General features: G+C 36.6%; 1 protein-coding gene across 3 annotated transcripts in view; it reads right to left on the reverse strand.

Moving 5' to 3' along the window:
- The window catches only part of sema4ab (sema domain, immunoglobulin domain (Ig), transmembrane domain (TM) and short cytoplasmic domain, (semaphorin) 4Ab), a 56,339-nt gene that overhangs the window by 5,093 nt on the left and 31,762 nt on the right, over nucleotides 1-19,484 (reverse strand). For all 3 annotated transcript variants that reach the window (XM_055219506.2, XM_055219507.2, XM_055219508.2), the window contains exons 3-14: nucleotides 9,150-9,310; nucleotides 8,979-9,038; nucleotides 8,411-8,509; nucleotides 5,680-5,785; nucleotides 4,138-4,260; nucleotides 3,396-3,523; nucleotides 3,110-3,291; nucleotides 2,877-3,024; nucleotides 2,208-2,397; nucleotides 1,828-1,943; nucleotides 1,292-1,452; nucleotides 954-1,042 (exon numbers count right to left, since the gene is read on the reverse strand). In XM_055219506.2, the coding sequence (XP_055075481.2) occupies nucleotides 954-1,042; nucleotides 1,292-1,452; nucleotides 1,828-1,943; nucleotides 2,208-2,397; nucleotides 2,877-3,024; nucleotides 3,110-3,291; nucleotides 3,396-3,523; nucleotides 4,138-4,260; nucleotides 5,680-5,785; nucleotides 8,411-8,509; nucleotides 8,979-9,038; nucleotides 9,150-9,310 (1,563 nt within the window). The remainder of the gene's footprint in view (nucleotides 1-953; nucleotides 1,043-1,291; nucleotides 1,453-1,827; nucleotides 1,944-2,207; nucleotides 2,398-2,876; nucleotides 3,025-3,109; nucleotides 3,292-3,395; nucleotides 3,524-4,137; nucleotides 4,261-5,679; nucleotides 5,786-8,410; nucleotides 8,510-8,978; nucleotides 9,039-9,149; nucleotides 9,311-19,484) is intronic.

Below are 19,484 nucleotides of genomic sequence, written 5' to 3' on the forward strand. Positions count from 1 at the left end.
TCTTAAAATGAATGTGTTAAATTAACACATCTTGTGTCTAGTTAAAGACAACACATCTAGTGTGTTGTCCTTAACTTAACACATCTCTGTGTTATTTTTGGAATAACACACTTTGTGTTGTTTAAACACATCTTGTGTTGTCCATATCATTTATTTAAGCTCACATTCTACACGAAATGACACACAATGTGTTAAAATAACACATAATGTGTTAAATAGTTTAACACAAAACAATGTGTTAAAATTAACACATCCTTTCTTAGAGTGTGGCCACCAACGTCATGAAAACAAGTAGGGATGCTCATATTGACCAGTTAACCGAAAAGACGACATTATGACCGATTAAGACTATGCTAAAAGAAAAAAATGTTGTTAACGCATAGTGCGTGTTGACACGTGCCTACAAACATTTCGCCACGTTTCTAGCCTTAATTTGTGAATGGCCTGTAAATGACGCAAATCAGTGCTGCCCTGACGGCCTGGTAAAGTAATTATTTGTACTGCATGTGTGTCCATGCTTGAGTATGGTTTGGAAGCTGTGGATGCGTGCACAAGGAGGATGTGGTCCGCTGTTTGCAATATCTAATTAAATAAAAGGTTTGTATTGTTTTTATTGGGTCACAAACAACTGTAATGTTCGGTTAACAAGCTGCTCTTTTCGTTGGAAAAATGAACTGAAATGAGCATCCCTAAAACTAACACACTAATTTCCTTAAAAGTGCCACATAATAGTACTGAACAACTTATTGATCTAAATATAATGTTTAAGCAGGACAAAAAAGAATATTTCAGTGAACTACTTAAAGTCAGGAACAACAAGATTTTCAGTTGTAATTAATTCATTACACCAAGTCAATAATGATATACAATGACACCATATAGACAGAAACTATCGTTACCATATATAGATGTCTAAACATATGGGAAACAACATTTACATCAGTTTTACTCACTTGAGGTGGACACAGGCAGATCAGCCCGTAACCTGGGTGTAGCAGATTTACACTGCTCGAAAACATTACCCCCCTCTACATCCTGAACACTGGAAAGAACAGAAGGAGACGATATTAGGGACACAATCCAAGATTCAAAACCCATCTACAGTTCAAGTTTACATTTTTTACAGTTTTCATAAGAGGATCAAACCAATAATCCAGCATTACTGAAATACAGCACACTGTCATTTCCCAAAACACACTTTTCGTTTCTTTATCTTGAATTAAGTGTTATGGATGCACATATTTACAGGTCTGAATTAAATTGGCTTTGATGCCATAGTAATGAGACTTACACAGACTGTTGACTGGTTGCATCTGTGCAGACTTTCATTGCAGGGTCCCAGCCACAGAAGGGGTCTCTGGCTAAAATACATTCAGCACAACTCCAGTAGTATGAACAGTTGGACACAGGTACTGACACCACCCCTTCTGCATAGCCTATCAACACTGCCCCCTGCAGGACAGAAAAACAGTTAACCATTTCACAAACTTACCATACTGACGGACACATGAAGTGGGCATTTGTATCACTATTGGGTAATAAAAATGACACTGGACACATTATAATATAGAAATAATAATACGTTTGCACACCAAATTACTAAAAACGTGTTACAGGTCATAAAAACTAACCATTTCCAAGCTTTTGTCTTTGTGTATACTTTGTTTACCAAAATTAACTGAGTTACATACTGAATAAAAAAATAATAAAAACAATTCAGTCAGTCACAAACAGTTGTGCTGTGATTGGTTGAGCAGAATGACGGGACTGGTCTAAGCGATTGCTCTGCGAGTACAGCTAGGTATTGATATCTGAAGTGACATGTACCCGTGAGATTGACAGCAGGAGATTTGTCACTGGCTGAGGTTGATGGTACACTTGGATCTCCTCAATGATGTGTGCACCTTTCTCCAGGATCACAGCTTTGTGCAGGTACCCTGAATCTACAAAGGGGGCAAGGACAGGCAATGTTAAGATGGTACTGTTTCTTACTTTGGCAAGCATCAAACAACAAACAAAAGTGGTAAATTCTTCCATTCTTAATTTGCAAATGTGACACCAATCTGTTATGTTTACCTTTAGAGAATTATTGCATGCATTCAGTATTAAAACTACAACGCATCAAGTGACCTTTAGAGAATTATTGCATGCATTCAGTAGTGTCAACTCTTCAATTTCTTTGCTGGCCATGACGTATCAATATTTACCTGTTAGCAGATAAAGCACAGTATACACTTTGCCGCGGGCTCCACGGACTCTCTGAGCTGCAATGTTTCGGTAGCTCTGATCAGGTGACACCAAAGTCAGGCCCTTATTGGCCGGTGGAACACTTTCATCAGCCAGGAAGTTCTCCTTCACGAAGCGCAGTGTGTTATCTGATGCGTTGTGAAGGCCACACTGTAAATATAACAGGTGATTTGAATAGCTTCACTGGAGTCATGTAACACAACCTGACAAACTGCTTAGGAAAAGTAAAACTGGATCACATAGATGTTTCCTATGCATAGTTTGAGAGGACTAACTTCTGGAAAGTGATTGGATTATAATCATTAATTAATAATAATTCGTTACATTTATATAGTGCTTTTCTGCAGCACTCAAAGCACTTTACATATGAATAGGGAATCTCCTCAACCACCACCAATGATTGGTTGAGAAGAGTAAGAAGTTTTGTATTGGAAGTGGACCTAAGCTTGGATGTAAACCAATAATATTGCTTTTTGGAATGTAATCTAGGGAGAATTGACAAAGATCAATCACTGTCTATTAGATATGACTCAAATGTTCAATTTAGGTTTTTTATATTTTGTCAAAAAAAAGACAAATCGTTTGATGATAAATTTAATCAGACCAAATGCATCAGAAATGACACCGACCTCTCCAGGGTTCGCAATTTTCTCTTGTACCACGCGTGTGGTCCACTTCTGAGCGTCCCGGTTCAAGTACTTGTAATTTCCTGCGAACACCTCCTTGATGTTTCTGAGTGTGAAAGCACATATCGCAGAGCGACCCGCATTCACCCGCCTGGCAAGATTTAAATAAACAAGATTTAAACATCTTTTAAACTTTAAAACAACTTTTTTATTTTTAAAATAACCTCTCTACTTACCACTGAGAACCGAAAATGCCAAAGAAAAGTGTTTCGTCCTCAGAGGCGCCCTCTGGTGCTGGGACACTGACTATATCCTGCAGGATGTTGTACGGCAGCTCTTGGGCAGCTTGACAACGTAGCTGAGCCTTGGCAAAGGTGGTCCAGCGTTTTTGGAGAGTTCGCTGTCCACCCACATCGCTCTAAATGTACAATAACACCTCAGAATCGGAGTTTGATGGATGTCCAGTGATATATGCATCACATACAAGAAACTCAAGTGCTGAAATCAACAAGCAATACTTACAGTGCAAACCTGCGCAATGCGAGACACTGTAAACTTGTCAATAAAATCGTACTCATTTCCAGTTTCCCTAAAGAAGAAATAGACCTTCTCCTCACTAGGAATATAAGTGGAGCTGATGAATGTAGGATCTGGAAAATAATTACAGTGAGAGTTATAATACAATAAATAAATACATAAAAATAGCTTGAAGTAAAAGCAGGAAGTAAAAAAAGATTCATTAGCTGGGCTTTCATGGAAACGTGAAGCAAATATTTTCAAAATTCTCAACAAAAGAAAGAAAAACAAGTTGTAATGACGGTGGTATTGGTAACCGCTCAGAAAATAAGAGACAGGACTGCATTTAGTTACAATTGGGCAAGTTATAAATGCACTAGCTGTGCAGCTTGTAATTGCCAAACTGAATGCCGTGCACAGAAGAAGGAATGCAGGATTTTTGATGCAGGCATTAGCAGCAAGGGCATTACGACAGCGTTGAGCACCATATATGGTAAAGACAACGACAGCGGAAACAGCTAGATGGTCAGTGATTCAATTCAATTTATTTGACAAATGCTTTTTCCCTTGCATTATTTGCATTTACACTTTTTTGTATAACACCACCTCAAGTGAGCGTAAAACTTTTTTTGGAAATTTTTATTCAAAATTTGATGTTTCCATTACTCGTTTCTCATGCAAAACTTTAAAATGTGCATGGAAACTCAGCTATTGAGGAGTAAATACTATATTAATACTGATTTCTTGCCTTCCAGCCACCCAGGTGTATCATCTAGTTTCAGATCAACATGGCTTCCTTCACTCAAGTGTCGTGAGATGACCGGTCGAATGCCTCTGTAATCTGCCACAGTTCCTGTATACAGTTCCCCATCTGAAACATACCAAGAAAATATTATGGTAAGATTAATTACGTACAAATAAAACGGCAACAATTTTTACTAGCATTTATAATTGCAGTGCCAGTACCTGTAAGCTAGATTCATGACCTTGAAACCCATTACTTAATGTTTAGGCTCATTGATCTAAAAATTGATAAGACAGCTTTAGTCTTTCTGTGATTTTCAACATGACAAAATATGATGAACAATTAAAAATCCCTTTTGCTCTGTAACACCAAGGATCTCACATTTAATCTTTACCATGCTAAGTGAAAACAATTTACTTACACATGCTGGTATTAACCGGTCTAATTGGATTGTTCCTCATATAAATCTAGTAGGTGGCTTCAGAAAACTTACACTAGGTTATCTACAAACTACTTTCATAGTGTTTTTTATATCCTTCCCTACACTGAAAAAAAAATCCTTGTTGCACTTAATTTTTAAAGTTTAATCAACTTGAATTTACAATTTATGTCAACTTTCTTGACTAGTGTGCAGTTGCTTTAAAATATACAAATAAAATTAGCTTAGGTTTTTACCGCAAATTCCTAGCTCATCTTAAGGTGAATCCTAAAACAAAGGTGTGAATCTTTCTTTATCTTTATGAAAAAGAAATGGTCTCAGTGAGACTATGATGTTTACATGCTCAATGGGGGTGATCTGTGATGTGTTTACAGCTGCCATTTCTTGCCTGACTGTAACCTTTCATGCTTATATCGTAATCTGTAGGCATTGTTTTTATCTGAAGGGACTGCCCCCTCAAATGGCTTTAAATGTAATGCATGAATACTTTAAGTCAGATTTGGTGACTGTAGCGCTCTGATTTGAAAATCACTTTTGCAATAAAGACTACAGCTTGAGGAAATCTCTGGGTCTTTGCTAAAAAAAAAGGTTTCCAACAGTTGCAAAGAAGTCATATCATATACCGATATAAACAGCATTTGAGTCATTCTGTATCCCACTGGGAAAAAATACCAATATATTATACCAAAACTTGATCTATATTATACCAAAACTTGATCTACTACCCAACCATACTTCCCTATACGCTTTCATTGTATAAAATAAAAAACTGCATGAACGTTCTTGTTAAATGTCACCTTTGTGTAAATCAAGCCAAATTATGACATTTTTGATAAGCAATCAGTTTTATACAGAAATGGCAAATTTCACTTCACAGATGCAACTGAGCTGACTAAAGATGAGTCAAAGCTGAAGTGAAGGGGTCTGAAGTCACGTGCTGTCCATCCAAAAATAAGCAGATCAAAAGTAGGACTTAGTTACAAGAAGATTTTCTAGAGCGTCTGTTTCTTTCCCTCCCCTGAGAGGAACCTTTCCTTCTCTTATATGCAGTGATTTCTTCTGAACAAGCATAACATGTCGTTGACAGACTATGGATGGATTCTTACCCACAGCGATGGCTGTGTTCCTCTGGTAAGGGTCGTACGGACAGCGGCCTCTGCCTTCTTCTGGCTTATTGCTGGGGCCTGTAGCCACCGAGAATGTCTTTGAAATCTGTATGTGGCGAGAACACACAACACATGAAACGCACTGTTAGCATATTATGGTGTGTCAGTATACACAGACCAGGCTGACTGGATTTATGTGCCAAACTAAATAATTTTTTAAATTTATGCAAAGACATTTTTGGCATGCAAATGCTTCCTGATACATGAACACACAGAGATCCTCTCTTCCTCTTTCAATCAGGAAAGCACAAAGTATGGAAACAGTATTGACTACTTAGTAGCATGACAGCATTACAGAATGATCAACAGGTGTGAAAGACACAAATACATGCTTCCATTTGAAAAGCATTTACCATAAAAGCATCTAAGCAAGACAAAAAATAAATATTTTTTCTTTATTTATTTCTTTACGCCATTTCAGCATCTACAACTATATTCATTGCGAGAACCAGTTGATCCATACACAGGTTAGGGGAGGGTCAATTTGGCATCTCCAGTTTCCCTTACTTGCATGTTTTTGGACTGTGGGAGGAAACTGAAGTATAAATATCTTTTTAAAAGTAAATAGCTATAAAGCATGTGATAAAAAACTGAAGACCAAAAGGTCTCACAAAAAGCTTATGTAATATCCCTATCTGTTAAGAGCCATAGGATTATTTACTCAAAAATTTAAAATTATTGTTTACTCATCCTTTAGTCACTCCAACACATTTGCTGTCTCTTTAACATAAAACACCATAAAGTACTAGATATGCCATATTTTAAGCAATTTGGCGCTAATAAGGCCTCTAATAGTCGTCCAACTACTAAGACAGCCTAGACATCTAGGCTTAAAGGAATAGTCAATTTTCTTAAAAGAAAAATCCAGGTAATATACCCACCACCATGTCATCCAAAATGTTGATGTCTTTCTTTGATCAGTCGAGAAGAAATTATGTTTTTTGAGGAAAACATTGCAGGATTTTTCTCATTTTAATGGACTTTAATAGACACCAAACAATTAATACTTAACTCAACACTTAACAGTTTTTTCAACGGAGTTTCAAAGGACTATAAACAATCCCAAACGAGGCATAAGGGTCTTATCTAGCAAAACGATTGTCATTTTTGACAATAAAAATAACAAATATACACTTTTTAAGCACAACTTCTCGTCTAGATCCGGTCGTGATGCGCCAGCGTGACCCCACGCAATACGTCATGACGTCAAGAGGTCACAGAAGACGAACGCGAAACTCTGCCGCAGTGTTTACAAGTGTGTTGAAAGAGGACCGTTCCTACGTTGTTGTATGTCAACTGATACTAATTAATGTCTTTGTGTCAGTTTATTGTTTAAAATGTTCCGCAAATGTGCGTTTTTATATATGTAACACGTGACCTCCCTACGTCACTACACATTTACGTTAGGTTGCGCTGGACCGGACCTAGACGAAAAGTTGTGGTTTAAAAGTGCATATTTTTTATTTTTCTTGTCAATAATGACAATCGTTTCGCTAGATAAGACCCTTATGCCTCGTTTGGGATTGTTTATAGTCCTTTGAAACTCCGTTGAAAAAAACTGTTAAGTGTTGAGTTAAGTGTTAAGTGTTGGTGTCCATTAAAGTCCATTAAAATGAGAAAAATTTCCTCAAAAAACATAATTTCTTCTCGCCTGAACAAAGAAAGACATCAACATTTTGGATGACATGGTGGTGAGTAAATTATCTGGATTTTTCTTTTAAGAAAATGGAATATTCCTTTAAACAAGGCAAAATTTGGGTTGTCAGTGAAAATTTAAAAGATGTCGAATCATTGCACAAAAATAAATGAAATAAAATTAGTGTTGGGCCAAGATTAATCGCATACAAAATAAAAGTGATTTGCATAATATATGTGTGTGTACTGTGTATAATTATTATGTATATTTAACCACACACACACATACCTATATTCATTTCAAATTTTTTTTCATTTATACAACATATAAATAAATATATATAAAATATATACAAATATTAATACAAATATATACACATGTAAATGTTTCTTAAATACATACATGAATGTGTGCGTATTTATACATAATAACTTTTATTTTGTATGAGATTAATTGCGATTAATCTTTGCCCGGCACTAAATAAAGCATAAATAAATGAAACCAAATACCTTGTAATAATTGTTAATTTTGCTTACATGATGGAATCTTGCAAGTTATTTTGGCAATACAAGTTTATTTGGCTAGAAGTGGGTTACTCATAGCCGGACTATATCAGGTCTATAGTTAACCTAGACGGTAAAATTATGTCTGCTGCTTCCTGTGTTATATTTCTTGATAATTTGAGTCATATGATAACTTTATGATGAACATACATACAGACTAAAATGTCCCCTTTACAAAACTATGAAAGGTAATGGTGATCAGATTCTTGCAAAAAAGATTCTTGTACCTGCTATCCACAGTAGACAATACTATCATTTATTATATCTTTATTCATAAATGAGTAAAAAATTAACAACGAATAAATAAGTAAACTATTTTTCCATACCCCGATACTATTGTGTATCAGTGATCTCACAGGCTGACTATGAGGCATATCGCCCAACACTATTCTACAGGATAAAGTCATGTAGATTTGGACAACATGATAAAAAAAATCCTGTAAAAAATGAAAGTGAGATAAGTGTTTCTTACGATGTAGATGCAGCGAGGATTGAAGGCAAACGTTCCACAGGCGTACATGTGTGTGGAGTTCAGCACTTGCAAAACCCTCACGAAGTTGTGACAATCGGCCTGTGGTGAACAAGCCAATGTTACTATCACTGTACACCACATTCAGTTTTATTTTCATCTTCTCGCAACCTGAAATGTTTGCATGGTACGTGAATTATATTTTTACATTTGAGGCGTGAAATGATAATTATTACATAGCCAGTACTGAGAAACAAAACAGCTGGTTACACTTTTAGATACACGTGAATCATGTTTCTAAACAAGTGGCCGGTTGCATAAACATAGCCGTGACATTAAGAATGCGTCTTAAGAATGATTCTGACTAACTAGCAATTAGTTAGGGCTAATCAGTCTTCTTATATGGATTTAAATCAGACCAATCTACCTTTCTAGGTAACATACTTAAAACAGTTATGATCAGTCTTGAAGAAAAAAATTCATGACTAACTTTTAAGATTAGTTTTAAAGTTTTATGCAACCGGCCACTGATTCCACCTTTTAAGACTCAATCTCTATCACGTTCACTAACCTCCTGGTTGCCTTTCATTGAACAGGCCTTTAGATCTGAATTCGGGGGTGACCAGTCGATCTAGAAGTTTGAGTAGAAACAAAAAACTGGGGTCATATTCTGCATTGTGAATAATGTTATAATGAAATGAGAATTCTCTCAATAATCTGATAATAAATAAATTGCATTCACCTTCTCCTTCATTGTCATAGTACCAGTTTGACTGACATCTATGGACATCACAGCATCTCGCGCTCCGACGAATAAGGTGCCTTCATCGTTGCTAAGCAACAGTGTGGTGCTGTTGGAAACATCAGGGCTTGTAAAGACAGCGAGAGAACGACCCGGACTACCTGTGACACAGCACAAATAATAAACTTTTATTAAACAAATGCATGCAAATGATGTCACCATGCCTGTGAAAACCACCAAGATACAGTATTTTATTTATGATTTACTGTTTTTCTACAGACTCATGCTACATAATCAATGTAAAGAACATTTTGTACAAATTTTATATTGACTGGGTAAGGTCATAATAATGATAGAAATCAATGTGAAATCAGTGAGTAAAATCAAAATTTGATGGTCTTAACCTTTGGATTTCACAGGCAGGGTCACATGAAAGCAACTCTTTCATTACTTTTATCAATCATGACTCTAATGTACCATAACTGTGACTGCAAATGTCAAATTCATACACTGTGGCATTATTGACGTGCGATTTTCCTATTGACACTTAATCATGTAAAATATTATGACAGGTGTCAGACTTGACTTAAAGTCAAACTACTGCTGTTTTAAGCACGTATGCATTATAAACAAAAACAGAGGTTTTCAAACATGTCCTGGAAAGCCTCTAGTACTGAACATTTTGTATGTTTCCCTTCAGTGACACACCTCATTCGGTCACCTTACACACCCAGGCCGTTTCTTAATATGCGTTCTTGTCTGTTCTTGACTTGTGAAACGCCATCAGTTGCGACCCAAGTACTGTTCCAAATCCAACTTCACATAACATCCCCAGATGTGTTCTTGATCTGCCCATTTTATCGATGATGCACAGATGGTGAACTTCTGTGGAATTATGACAGCCAAGTTTCCCAGAATGCATTTCAGTTCAACAGCAATGGAGCTTAAAACATTTACAATATTTAAAATATTACTCTTTTAGCGTCATAAAATGTAGCTTTAAAAGCGGTTTTATTTGAGTATATAGATGAATAAACTTCAAATCTATGGTCAGCTAGTAAAGATAGCACCTTTATTAAAATTTACTCAGACGACTTTTGGATATGCGAGTTTCAGTTGATCGGCATGGGATGGTAATATTGGTTAGACTGAATGACGACCTCAAGAACTCTGCCGTTTCATTTGCAATATAATCGTACTCGCGTGCTCCCATCCTCGGGAGTTTATTCTTCTGAGTCTGAACTTGCAAGTTCTAACTATGAAGGACGCAAGTCTGAACTTGGCATACTTTAGGGGTGGGCATTCCTGGTCCCGGAGGGCAACTGTCCTGCCAAGTTTAGCTCCGACCCTAATCGAACACACCTGAAAATCACAATCAAAGGCTTCAATATGGTTTGGAAATTACATTCAGGTGTGTTTGATTAAAGTTGGAGCTTAACTTTGCAGGATAGTGGCCCTCCTGGACCAGGAATGCCGACCCCTGGCGTACTTGGTATTGAGAAAGGCCCCAGTTCAGGTCTCTTTTAATGAGCCCACCATCCAGGTGGGTGCTGCACATTGGTGGTGGTTGAGGAGATTCCCCCGTTCATATGTAAAGCGATTTGAGTACTGATAAAAGCGCTATATAAATGTAAGGAATTAAATCAGGTGTGTCTAATGAGGGAGACATGCAAATACATGTGCAGTACTAGGGGTCCCCCAGGACAGTTTTGAAAACCCCTGCTCTAAAACATGTAACTGCAGTAAAAAAGAAAGGCAATAATGAATAACAGCAGATGGCAGTCAAACCACAACAGCAACATTGAGTGCTTATTATTAACAAAAACAACAACAGTTCCCACTATAAAGAACAGCGCAGGCAGATGTGTTTGTATGAAAATAAGTCATTGGAGCTTAGGTTGAAAGGAATTGTTTATAAAACAAACAAAACCGCTATCTGGGTCTAAAAAAATGTAACATGCAACCACATTCTGTGACCACTTTGTTAGGAATAGCTCTTTAAGTATTTACACCCTGAATGGCCTAAATTTGTCATGGCATTCATTGAAGTACTGGAAAAACATCCATTAGTGATTTTGTCCCATGCACACATGATTTTTTAAACTAGATTAGTGTGGTGAATGATTTAAATAGATCTACAATGACATGATTTACAACATGCTGATCTCTTTTAATGTAAAATAAGTCTAGACACATGCAAAACATGATTGTGACCCTGATTATGAAAACCGAGGTGAAGTATTTTTTAGATTTATAAAATCATCCTAAAGGGAATAAACATAAATTTATTTAACATTGATTGCATAAGGTCACGTCAAAATCATAGCTGCCTGAATGGTTAAAATCAAACGTTGATGCTCCTAATCTCTTTTTTTTGATTTTAGCAGACAGACATAGCAGACTTTTTCACAGACAGGATGCTTGATGTGAGCGAGCTGTTGGCGTGAATTCATGTGTGAGTGGTTTAACAAGCTGATCTGGTGATCTGTCTGAAGTAAGAAGGTGCAAACCACAGAATAAATTTTTAATAAAGCCTACTGTAGAGTACACTTTGTACATCTACTTTTCTATTATCTTGCACGATCACATTTTCAATTTTTATTGTGCATCACACATCCAATAAGTCCCTTTTTTTGGTGTGCTGAGCCCTTAACCTAAAGTCTTTCAAACTATCTTCAACTTAACAAAACATGTTAAAGTAAACATTTAACACATTATAGTAAACTATTGTTACTGTAGTAAAACCATGGTTATTTTTGTAAGGGCCAAGCTCATGCACCTGACTTATGAACCAAACTAGTTTGTTTGTTGTCGTCTTCTTATTTCATAAATTCTTGTGTATCACTGCACTCTTATGATATTCATACAAACTCACTTGCATTGTGTAAGCCCGGCATAAAGCGGAATTTTTGTATCATGGTCACAAAGCAGAGATGCTGATGATATACATCATCAAAAGAGTGGAAACCTAAAAATACCGGGGTTGCTTTCAGCATTGCTTTTCTGTAGCAGCTACCCAAGCCCAAAATCTTCAATTAACAGTCATACCAACCATTTCACTTGTATTTTATTGTAAATCTAAACTTAAAATCAAAATCATCCCACGCATACACAGAGGAATAAAGCGCATCTCCTCCAAAATTACAAGAAGCCTAATTTTAAACCATGTAAAGAACTTACAGTAAGGACTTCCTGTCCATTCTTCATAGCAAAGTGACTTCATGCATACGCTTTCGATTTATATAATTAGACGTGAATTGTCGGAGTGGTTTTTTTCAGACTTGAGGTGAACCCTCATTTGGTAAAGTCTGTCTGTATTTCTGTGTGAATGTGGTTGGCATTGTTCAGAGCAAATAGCTGGTTGATGTCATATGAACTGTGCCCTCAAAACCCCCCAAGAAGTCTGTCTGGACCTAATCTAGTTTAGCTTAGATTAATTCAGTTCAGTTCAGTTCACTAAAACTTCACAAGACTAAAATCAAAAAAAGGTGCTAAAGATGTTTGAAGACACCCACAGCAAGTTCAGCTTTTGTTCTGTATTGTATGCCACTGATCTCTTCTTTGTCTTAAAACGGTCTTCAACGAAACACAGATCTGAGCGTCATGTCACGACACTGATGTTGAGGGTGCGGTGACATCTCATGACCTTAAAAATGAATGCTTTATTGTTTCCTCTTGATGCTAGTTGACCTTTCGTCTACAATCAGCTTTCATTTCTTTCAGGCCTCGAGTTCGTGTGGGTTTTGGACGCTTTCGCAGTCACTGGGTGAAAAGTTGAAACGCATGGTTTTATTATTAAGACGCACAGTAAAAGATTCGGAATATTTGCAATGTGAAATTAAATTATATTTAAGGAACTAAAGAGGGTACTATTTTTACTCTCATTTACATGCTCAGATAAAACAGCTGCATGCAAAATATAAAACAGTGCAACAAGTACGATTATTAAAATGTTCCTTGTTTAACTGATATTTTAAGCAAAACAGTAACTTTTGAGCAGTAAGTGCTTATATTTTGAACAGTACAAGAAGCTTAATACAGCTGCTGTTTATCTGACCACATTAGACTTCACATAGTGTTAGGCGGATATATAGACTAAATAAATACATCATGGCTTGTAATGAACATACAGACTTCAGAATTAGCTGCTATAGGCCATGATATTCTTAGGAACTGAAACTGTGGTTTAGATACCTAAGGTGTTAACGAGTGTCATATCTATAAAGATGTATGTGTGAAACCTAAGCTACATCTTTAAACAGAAATGTGCAAAATTAATACGACGCTTTTATTTCTCTACCTGTATCTGGTACTACTTCATCTTTTAAACAGGACACGCAATAAAAATACCTCTGTTCTGACCAGAAAAGGCCTTGTTCAATTTTCAAACCATTTAAAACGTAGTATTGTCAGGATTTAAAAATCATAAATTCAAAATTTTTACCTAATCTTGTTAAAAATGTAAAAAGTTCCTAAAAACAATACCATGAAATATTCTTTCCACATGATTATTATATGGTCCTTGGTAACGCCCCTTTGGAAATGTGTTACTACTGAGAATGGTCTGGTTTTAACCAGGCTAATTCAGATCTGAATATCTCTAAAATTCCTGCTAATGCTTGTAGAAACACGCAGCTCTCTAGGCCTTCACCAAGCGTTTGGGAAATTGACAGTGAGGACAGTGATGTATTATAAAAAGCTTTATTACTCTATGACTCAACATGGTTCAGACGTAAGTGCACTTCTGATTTGCCGTAAATGCTGTGAGGGAAATTTACAGGTTCGTGCACAAAAGCCAATTAAAATAATCTGCCACTGGACGTACGGTAGGGACGTCAACATGAGCTTTCTTTTCTCCCACGTCAATGATGTTTCACAGTAAATCACTGACATCGCACGCCCTGTGTGATCTTAACTTCAGTCAGGCCAACACAAAAACATTACACAGATAGGCAGATTTAAATGCCTGTCATTCACAAAATGTTACACATTCCTTATTTGCCGCGACTTTAAAAAACATTTATCTTGACCAACATTCTGAGCCGAATAAGAGGAAAGGAAGAGGAATTTAAGACTTGCTTGTCTTCTCAGAATGGCGTGTTATGGTGATGTCATTATAATTTTCCTTTAAAAAAAAACTACATCAACAATTGTGAAGTTCAGATGCAAACCCTTTTAGTGCATCTGACATGTATTCTTGTAAATGAAAATAACAGCAGATGGCATGGCGACAAAAACACTACTAATGCAACTTTTCCTCTTCTCCGTGGAAGCGCAACAAGGTCACAGCCTTGTTTGATGTATTCCTGTAGGTGGAGGTTAGTCAGAAATTCTGAATATTGTCATCATATACCTGGGAAGTAGAGGGATGTTGCCGAAACCAGCTTTTTTTTACAAATGTCACTCTAGTCATTTCACAAATTTAACTTTCGCTGCAAAACCTTTTAAGTACATGCAAGCTTTTTTTTGCAAAAACCACCCCAGATGAGTCAGAATCTAAACCACACATTAGGGAGTACTTAGAGGAATTTGCTGAAAAGTCAATGTATAGTGGATTCTGCTAACACTGCGGATCTACAGTTATTGCTACTTACTGTATAGCACTGTTAGTTTTATCTTTATAGAACTACTGTAGCCAAATACCACACTGGCCAACCAAAACACAAAACCATGTTTAACGTGCCTGAGTAAACACTACATTAAAAGCCTTAATCAAAAAATAATTTACATCAATCACACAAACACCAACATTTAAAGTTTGCTGGTGGCATTAAAAAGAAGATTGCAGGCATTTGTCGGATAAGTGAATTAGCATTTGGGTTACTGGCTAGCAGCATCAAACTGTGTTATCCTTTGTTTAGATCCTAGCTACAACATGAAACAGCCCAAGATGGCCTCAACCCCTATATTACGTTTTCCCGGGGGCAGGGTTTCTGATTGTGTAGTCCATACAGCCGTCGTATTTTATTAGAGCACCAATTATCCGATTCACGATTTTACATTTCCTTTGGTGTGTATTAGTACATGTTACAATATGCAAAAGGTACAAACCCCAAAGTAAACGTTGACGCAAGTTATCGTCTCCAGCGTAAATCTCTTTTTTTGGACTACAACAAACACACAGATTGTAGGCAACAGTTTACTTCCTGGGATTGGTGATGTAGACAAGACCGACATTATCATAATTCCTCCCGCTTGGAGCTTGTAAGTTAACTCCTGTTTAGCATTTCATTGTGACCGAATCTTTCAAACATGGTAAGGAGCATCACATTTCCGGCAGACATCAGAGGCATTCAGACCAATCACAACGTACAGATTAGCTGGCCAATCAGGGACACAGAGCTTTTCAAATCCATGCGTTTCAGGAACAGAGTGAAATCTGGAGCTACAAAAATGTACAGTATGTAGAAATGTGTTTTTTGAACCATAAACCACGCCAACACATTGTGTTATACCAAATACACAAAATAACGTTGTGTTTTAGCAATTAAATATGTGCCCTTTATAGAAAATATGTCCCTTAGCATTGAACTTTGAGTGTTGTAACTTTGCAGATGTTGCTTATGTTCAAACAGCAACATTACACAATAACTGAAGTTAAAAAGTGAAATCATTATCAAGGACCCCTTTAAAAGGATTTGAAGGGAAGCTATTTGATGAACATATAATACGTCCAAAGAGCATTTGGATATCATCAACACATTTTTGACGGAAATGGCATTTAGCGGCTTTTGCATCTCAGTTCGTCATACAGACAGCTTTCCTCGTTGTGAAGCCTGTAAAGAATGTAGACCTGACAGTCAACATGGGGCAGTGAAATATTGCAACCCCAGGAGAAAATAACCTTAAGAGACCAGAGAGACCATTAAACATTTTATGCTTTTCCTTGCGTGAGAGAACTTGTGGGCTTTTTTGCACAAACTGGTGACATTTTTTAGAATATACTGTTTGCTCTGTTGGTAACAAACTCTAAAATCCTCAATGGCCAGTTTGGTCCATTCATGCAAATTCAACTTTCCAAACACACTAACTTAGTGGGGAAGTCATCTGGCAATGTCTTACATCAAACTTCCCACAAACACACTTAGGCATGGGCCGATTACCGGCTTCAAGGTATACCGAGGTTTTAAACAGTCAAGGTTTCAAAACCACTGAAATATTCTGTGATACCGTCTCCAAGGTATGAGCTGTGTTTATACAAAATTCATTAAATCATTAAGTCATGTGATTGATTTGATGTTTACATTTAATATTAATATACATTAAAAAAATATTATATATTTTTTGAAAGCATATTATAATTTAAAGGCTTTATTTTTACCTGGCATTTAAAAAATAACACATTTTAGTGTTGCAATGGCAAAACCGTAACACCGTGAAACCGTGGTATTTTTGCTAAAGGTTATCATACCGCCAGAATCTTATACCGGCCCATGCCTAAACACACTAAGACATCATGACTGTGAGACAGAGGAACTTTGCTTGGCTGCTTGTCTGTATATCAGATTCTGTTCCGCTTCATTATTCATCATTGGTGATATGAAATTTGTTTAAATGTTAACAGCGTGCCAGGATTAAGTATTAACTCAATACTTAACCTTCAAAAGCAAAAAACAAAACAACATTTTCCTGCAGTGACACACTGCAGCTATTATAAAACTAGATTTGCATGCTTGTGTGTGTTTTAGGCTGTGCTTCTGTGAGAATTAAACTTTATGACTGCATGTGAATCAACACACAACACATTATTAGTTTTAAAGAAAATTCATTATGCAATGTTACATCTGTTATCTGTTGAATGCTGAACAATGCAAATTAACAAATAGACTTTTATTTTTCAGTATACAGTTGAAAGAAAAAGTATGTAAAGCCTTTGAGCTTACTTGGATTTCTTCATAAATTGGTCATAAAATGTGTTCTGATCTTCATCTAAGTCACAACAATAGAGAAACACAGTCTGCTTAAACTAATACCACACAAACATTATATGTTTTCATGTTTTTATTGAACACATCATGTAAACATTCGTAGTACATTGTGGAAAAAGTATGTGAACCTTTGGGTTTAATAACTGGTTGACTCTCCTTTGGCAGCAATAACCTCAACCAAACGTTTCCTATAGTTGCAGATCAGACCTGCACAACGGTCAGGAGAAATTTTGGACCATTCCTCTTTAAAAAAGTGTTTCAATTCAGCAATATTCTTGGGATGTCTGGTGTGAATTGCTCTCTTGAGGTCATGCCACAGCATCTCAATCGGGTTGAGGTCAGGACTGGGCCACTCCAGAAGGCATATTTTCTTCTGTTGAAGCCATTGTGTTGTTGATTTACTTCTATGCTTTGGGTCGTTGTCCTGTTGCATCGTCCATCCTCTGTTAAGCTTCAGTTGGCGGACAGATGGTCTTAAGTTTTCCTGCAAAATGTCTTGATAAACTTTGGAATTCATTTTTCCACCGATGACAGTAATCTGTCCAGGGCCTGAGGCAGCAAAGCAGCCCCAAACCATGATGCCCCCTCCACTATATTTCACAGTTGGGATGAGGTTTTGATGTTGGTGTGCTGTGCCTTTTGTTCTCCACACATAGCGTTGTGTGTTCTTTCCAAACAACTCAATTTTGGTTTCATCTGTCCACAGAATGTTTTGCCAGTAGTGCTGTGGAACATCCAGGTGCTCTTTTGCAAACTTCAAACGTGCTGCAATGTTTTTTTTGGACAGCAGTGGCTTCCTCCGTTGTATCCTCCCATGAAGTCCACTCTTGTTTAATGTTTTACTTAAGTCTTTAGCTGACACACTAGGATTCTTCTTAACCTCATTGAGCATTCTGCGCTGTGCTCTTGCAGTCATCTTTACAGGACGACCACGCCTAGGGAGTGTAACAACAGTGCTGAACTTTTTCCATTTGTAGACAATCTGTCTTACCATAGACACACGGACATCAAGGCTTTTAGATATACTTTTGTAGCCCTTTCCAGCTTTATGCAAGTCGACAATTCTTGATCGTAGGTCTTCTGAGAGCTCTTTTGTGCGAGGCATGGTTCACATCAGACAATGCTTCTTCAGAACAACAAACTTAAAACTGGTGTGTGTTTTTTTTTTGGACAGGGCAGCTTTAATCAACACATCCAAACTCATCACATTGATTGGACCCCAGGTTGGCTGACTCCTGGCTCCAATTAGCTCTTGGAGAAGTCATTAGCCTAGGGTTTCACATACTTTTTACACCCTGCACTGTGGATGTTTGCATGTTGTGTTCAATGGAGACATGGGGGCGTATGGTGTTTGTGCGGTATTGGTTTGGGCGGGCTGTGTTTCTCTGTTGTTGTGGCTTGGATGAGGATCAGAGCACATTTTGTGACCAATTTATGAAGAAATCCAAGTTAGCCCAAAGGGGTCACAAACTTTTTCTTTCAACTGTGTGTGTGTATATATATATATATATATATATATATATATATATATATATATATATATATATATATATATATATATATATATATATATATATAAATATATATATATATATATATATATATATATATATATAAATATATATATATATATATATATATATATATATATATATATATATATATATATATATATATATATACAGGGGCAGTGCACAAGATCTCGGGCCCCCCATGCCCCATCCCCATAATATATTCCAGACTTTACAAGGGCCCTCTCTTCCTTTGGGGCCCTGGTAATCAGTACTGATTTTACCCCCAGTCTGACATATATATATATATATATAAACATGTTTTTTTATTCATTTGGATAAGAGTGTTTTCTCATTGCAGCTTCAAATGACAGAAGTTGTCTATGCCAACTCAGCCTTATCTAGTGTTGGTTTGCGAGGCCTCTTATAAAAGTGGTTCAGGGAACAAGTGTCCTTATTCATTAAAAAGCCACAATAAAGAAGTAAGACAACTGTTTTCACCAACATCAGCAAATAAATTTGCTAACTTGTTTCCACAAGGTAACTTGGTTTCTTCCTTGTCTATGGCACTAATTTATCACCCTAAACCAGCAAAATAAAGAAAACAACACTAATACCTTAACTTAAAAAACACTAATATAATGTAAATGTAAAAATACAACAGGGAAACAATGCAAGTCGGTATGAATCCAATGCACCCTCATAACGCAATTATAATAAGATTTAAGAATTTCATCTTAACACAATACTTTGATCAAAATAATGTGATTAAGGTCATAATCACACCAAGTTTAATCGTATTTAAACATCTGCCGCACACTTTAATTGCATCTATACCGCACAACTGAAGTGTGCGTTTGTTTTTGTCATGCATTTAGTGCAAATTCAAAGTAAAC

This window comes from Misgurnus anguillicaudatus, chromosome 20 (genome assembly GCF_027580225.2).
Source record: "Misgurnus anguillicaudatus chromosome 20, ASM2758022v2, whole genome shotgun sequence".
NCBI lineage: Eukaryota > Metazoa > Chordata > Actinopteri > Cypriniformes > Cobitidae > Misgurnus > Misgurnus anguillicaudatus.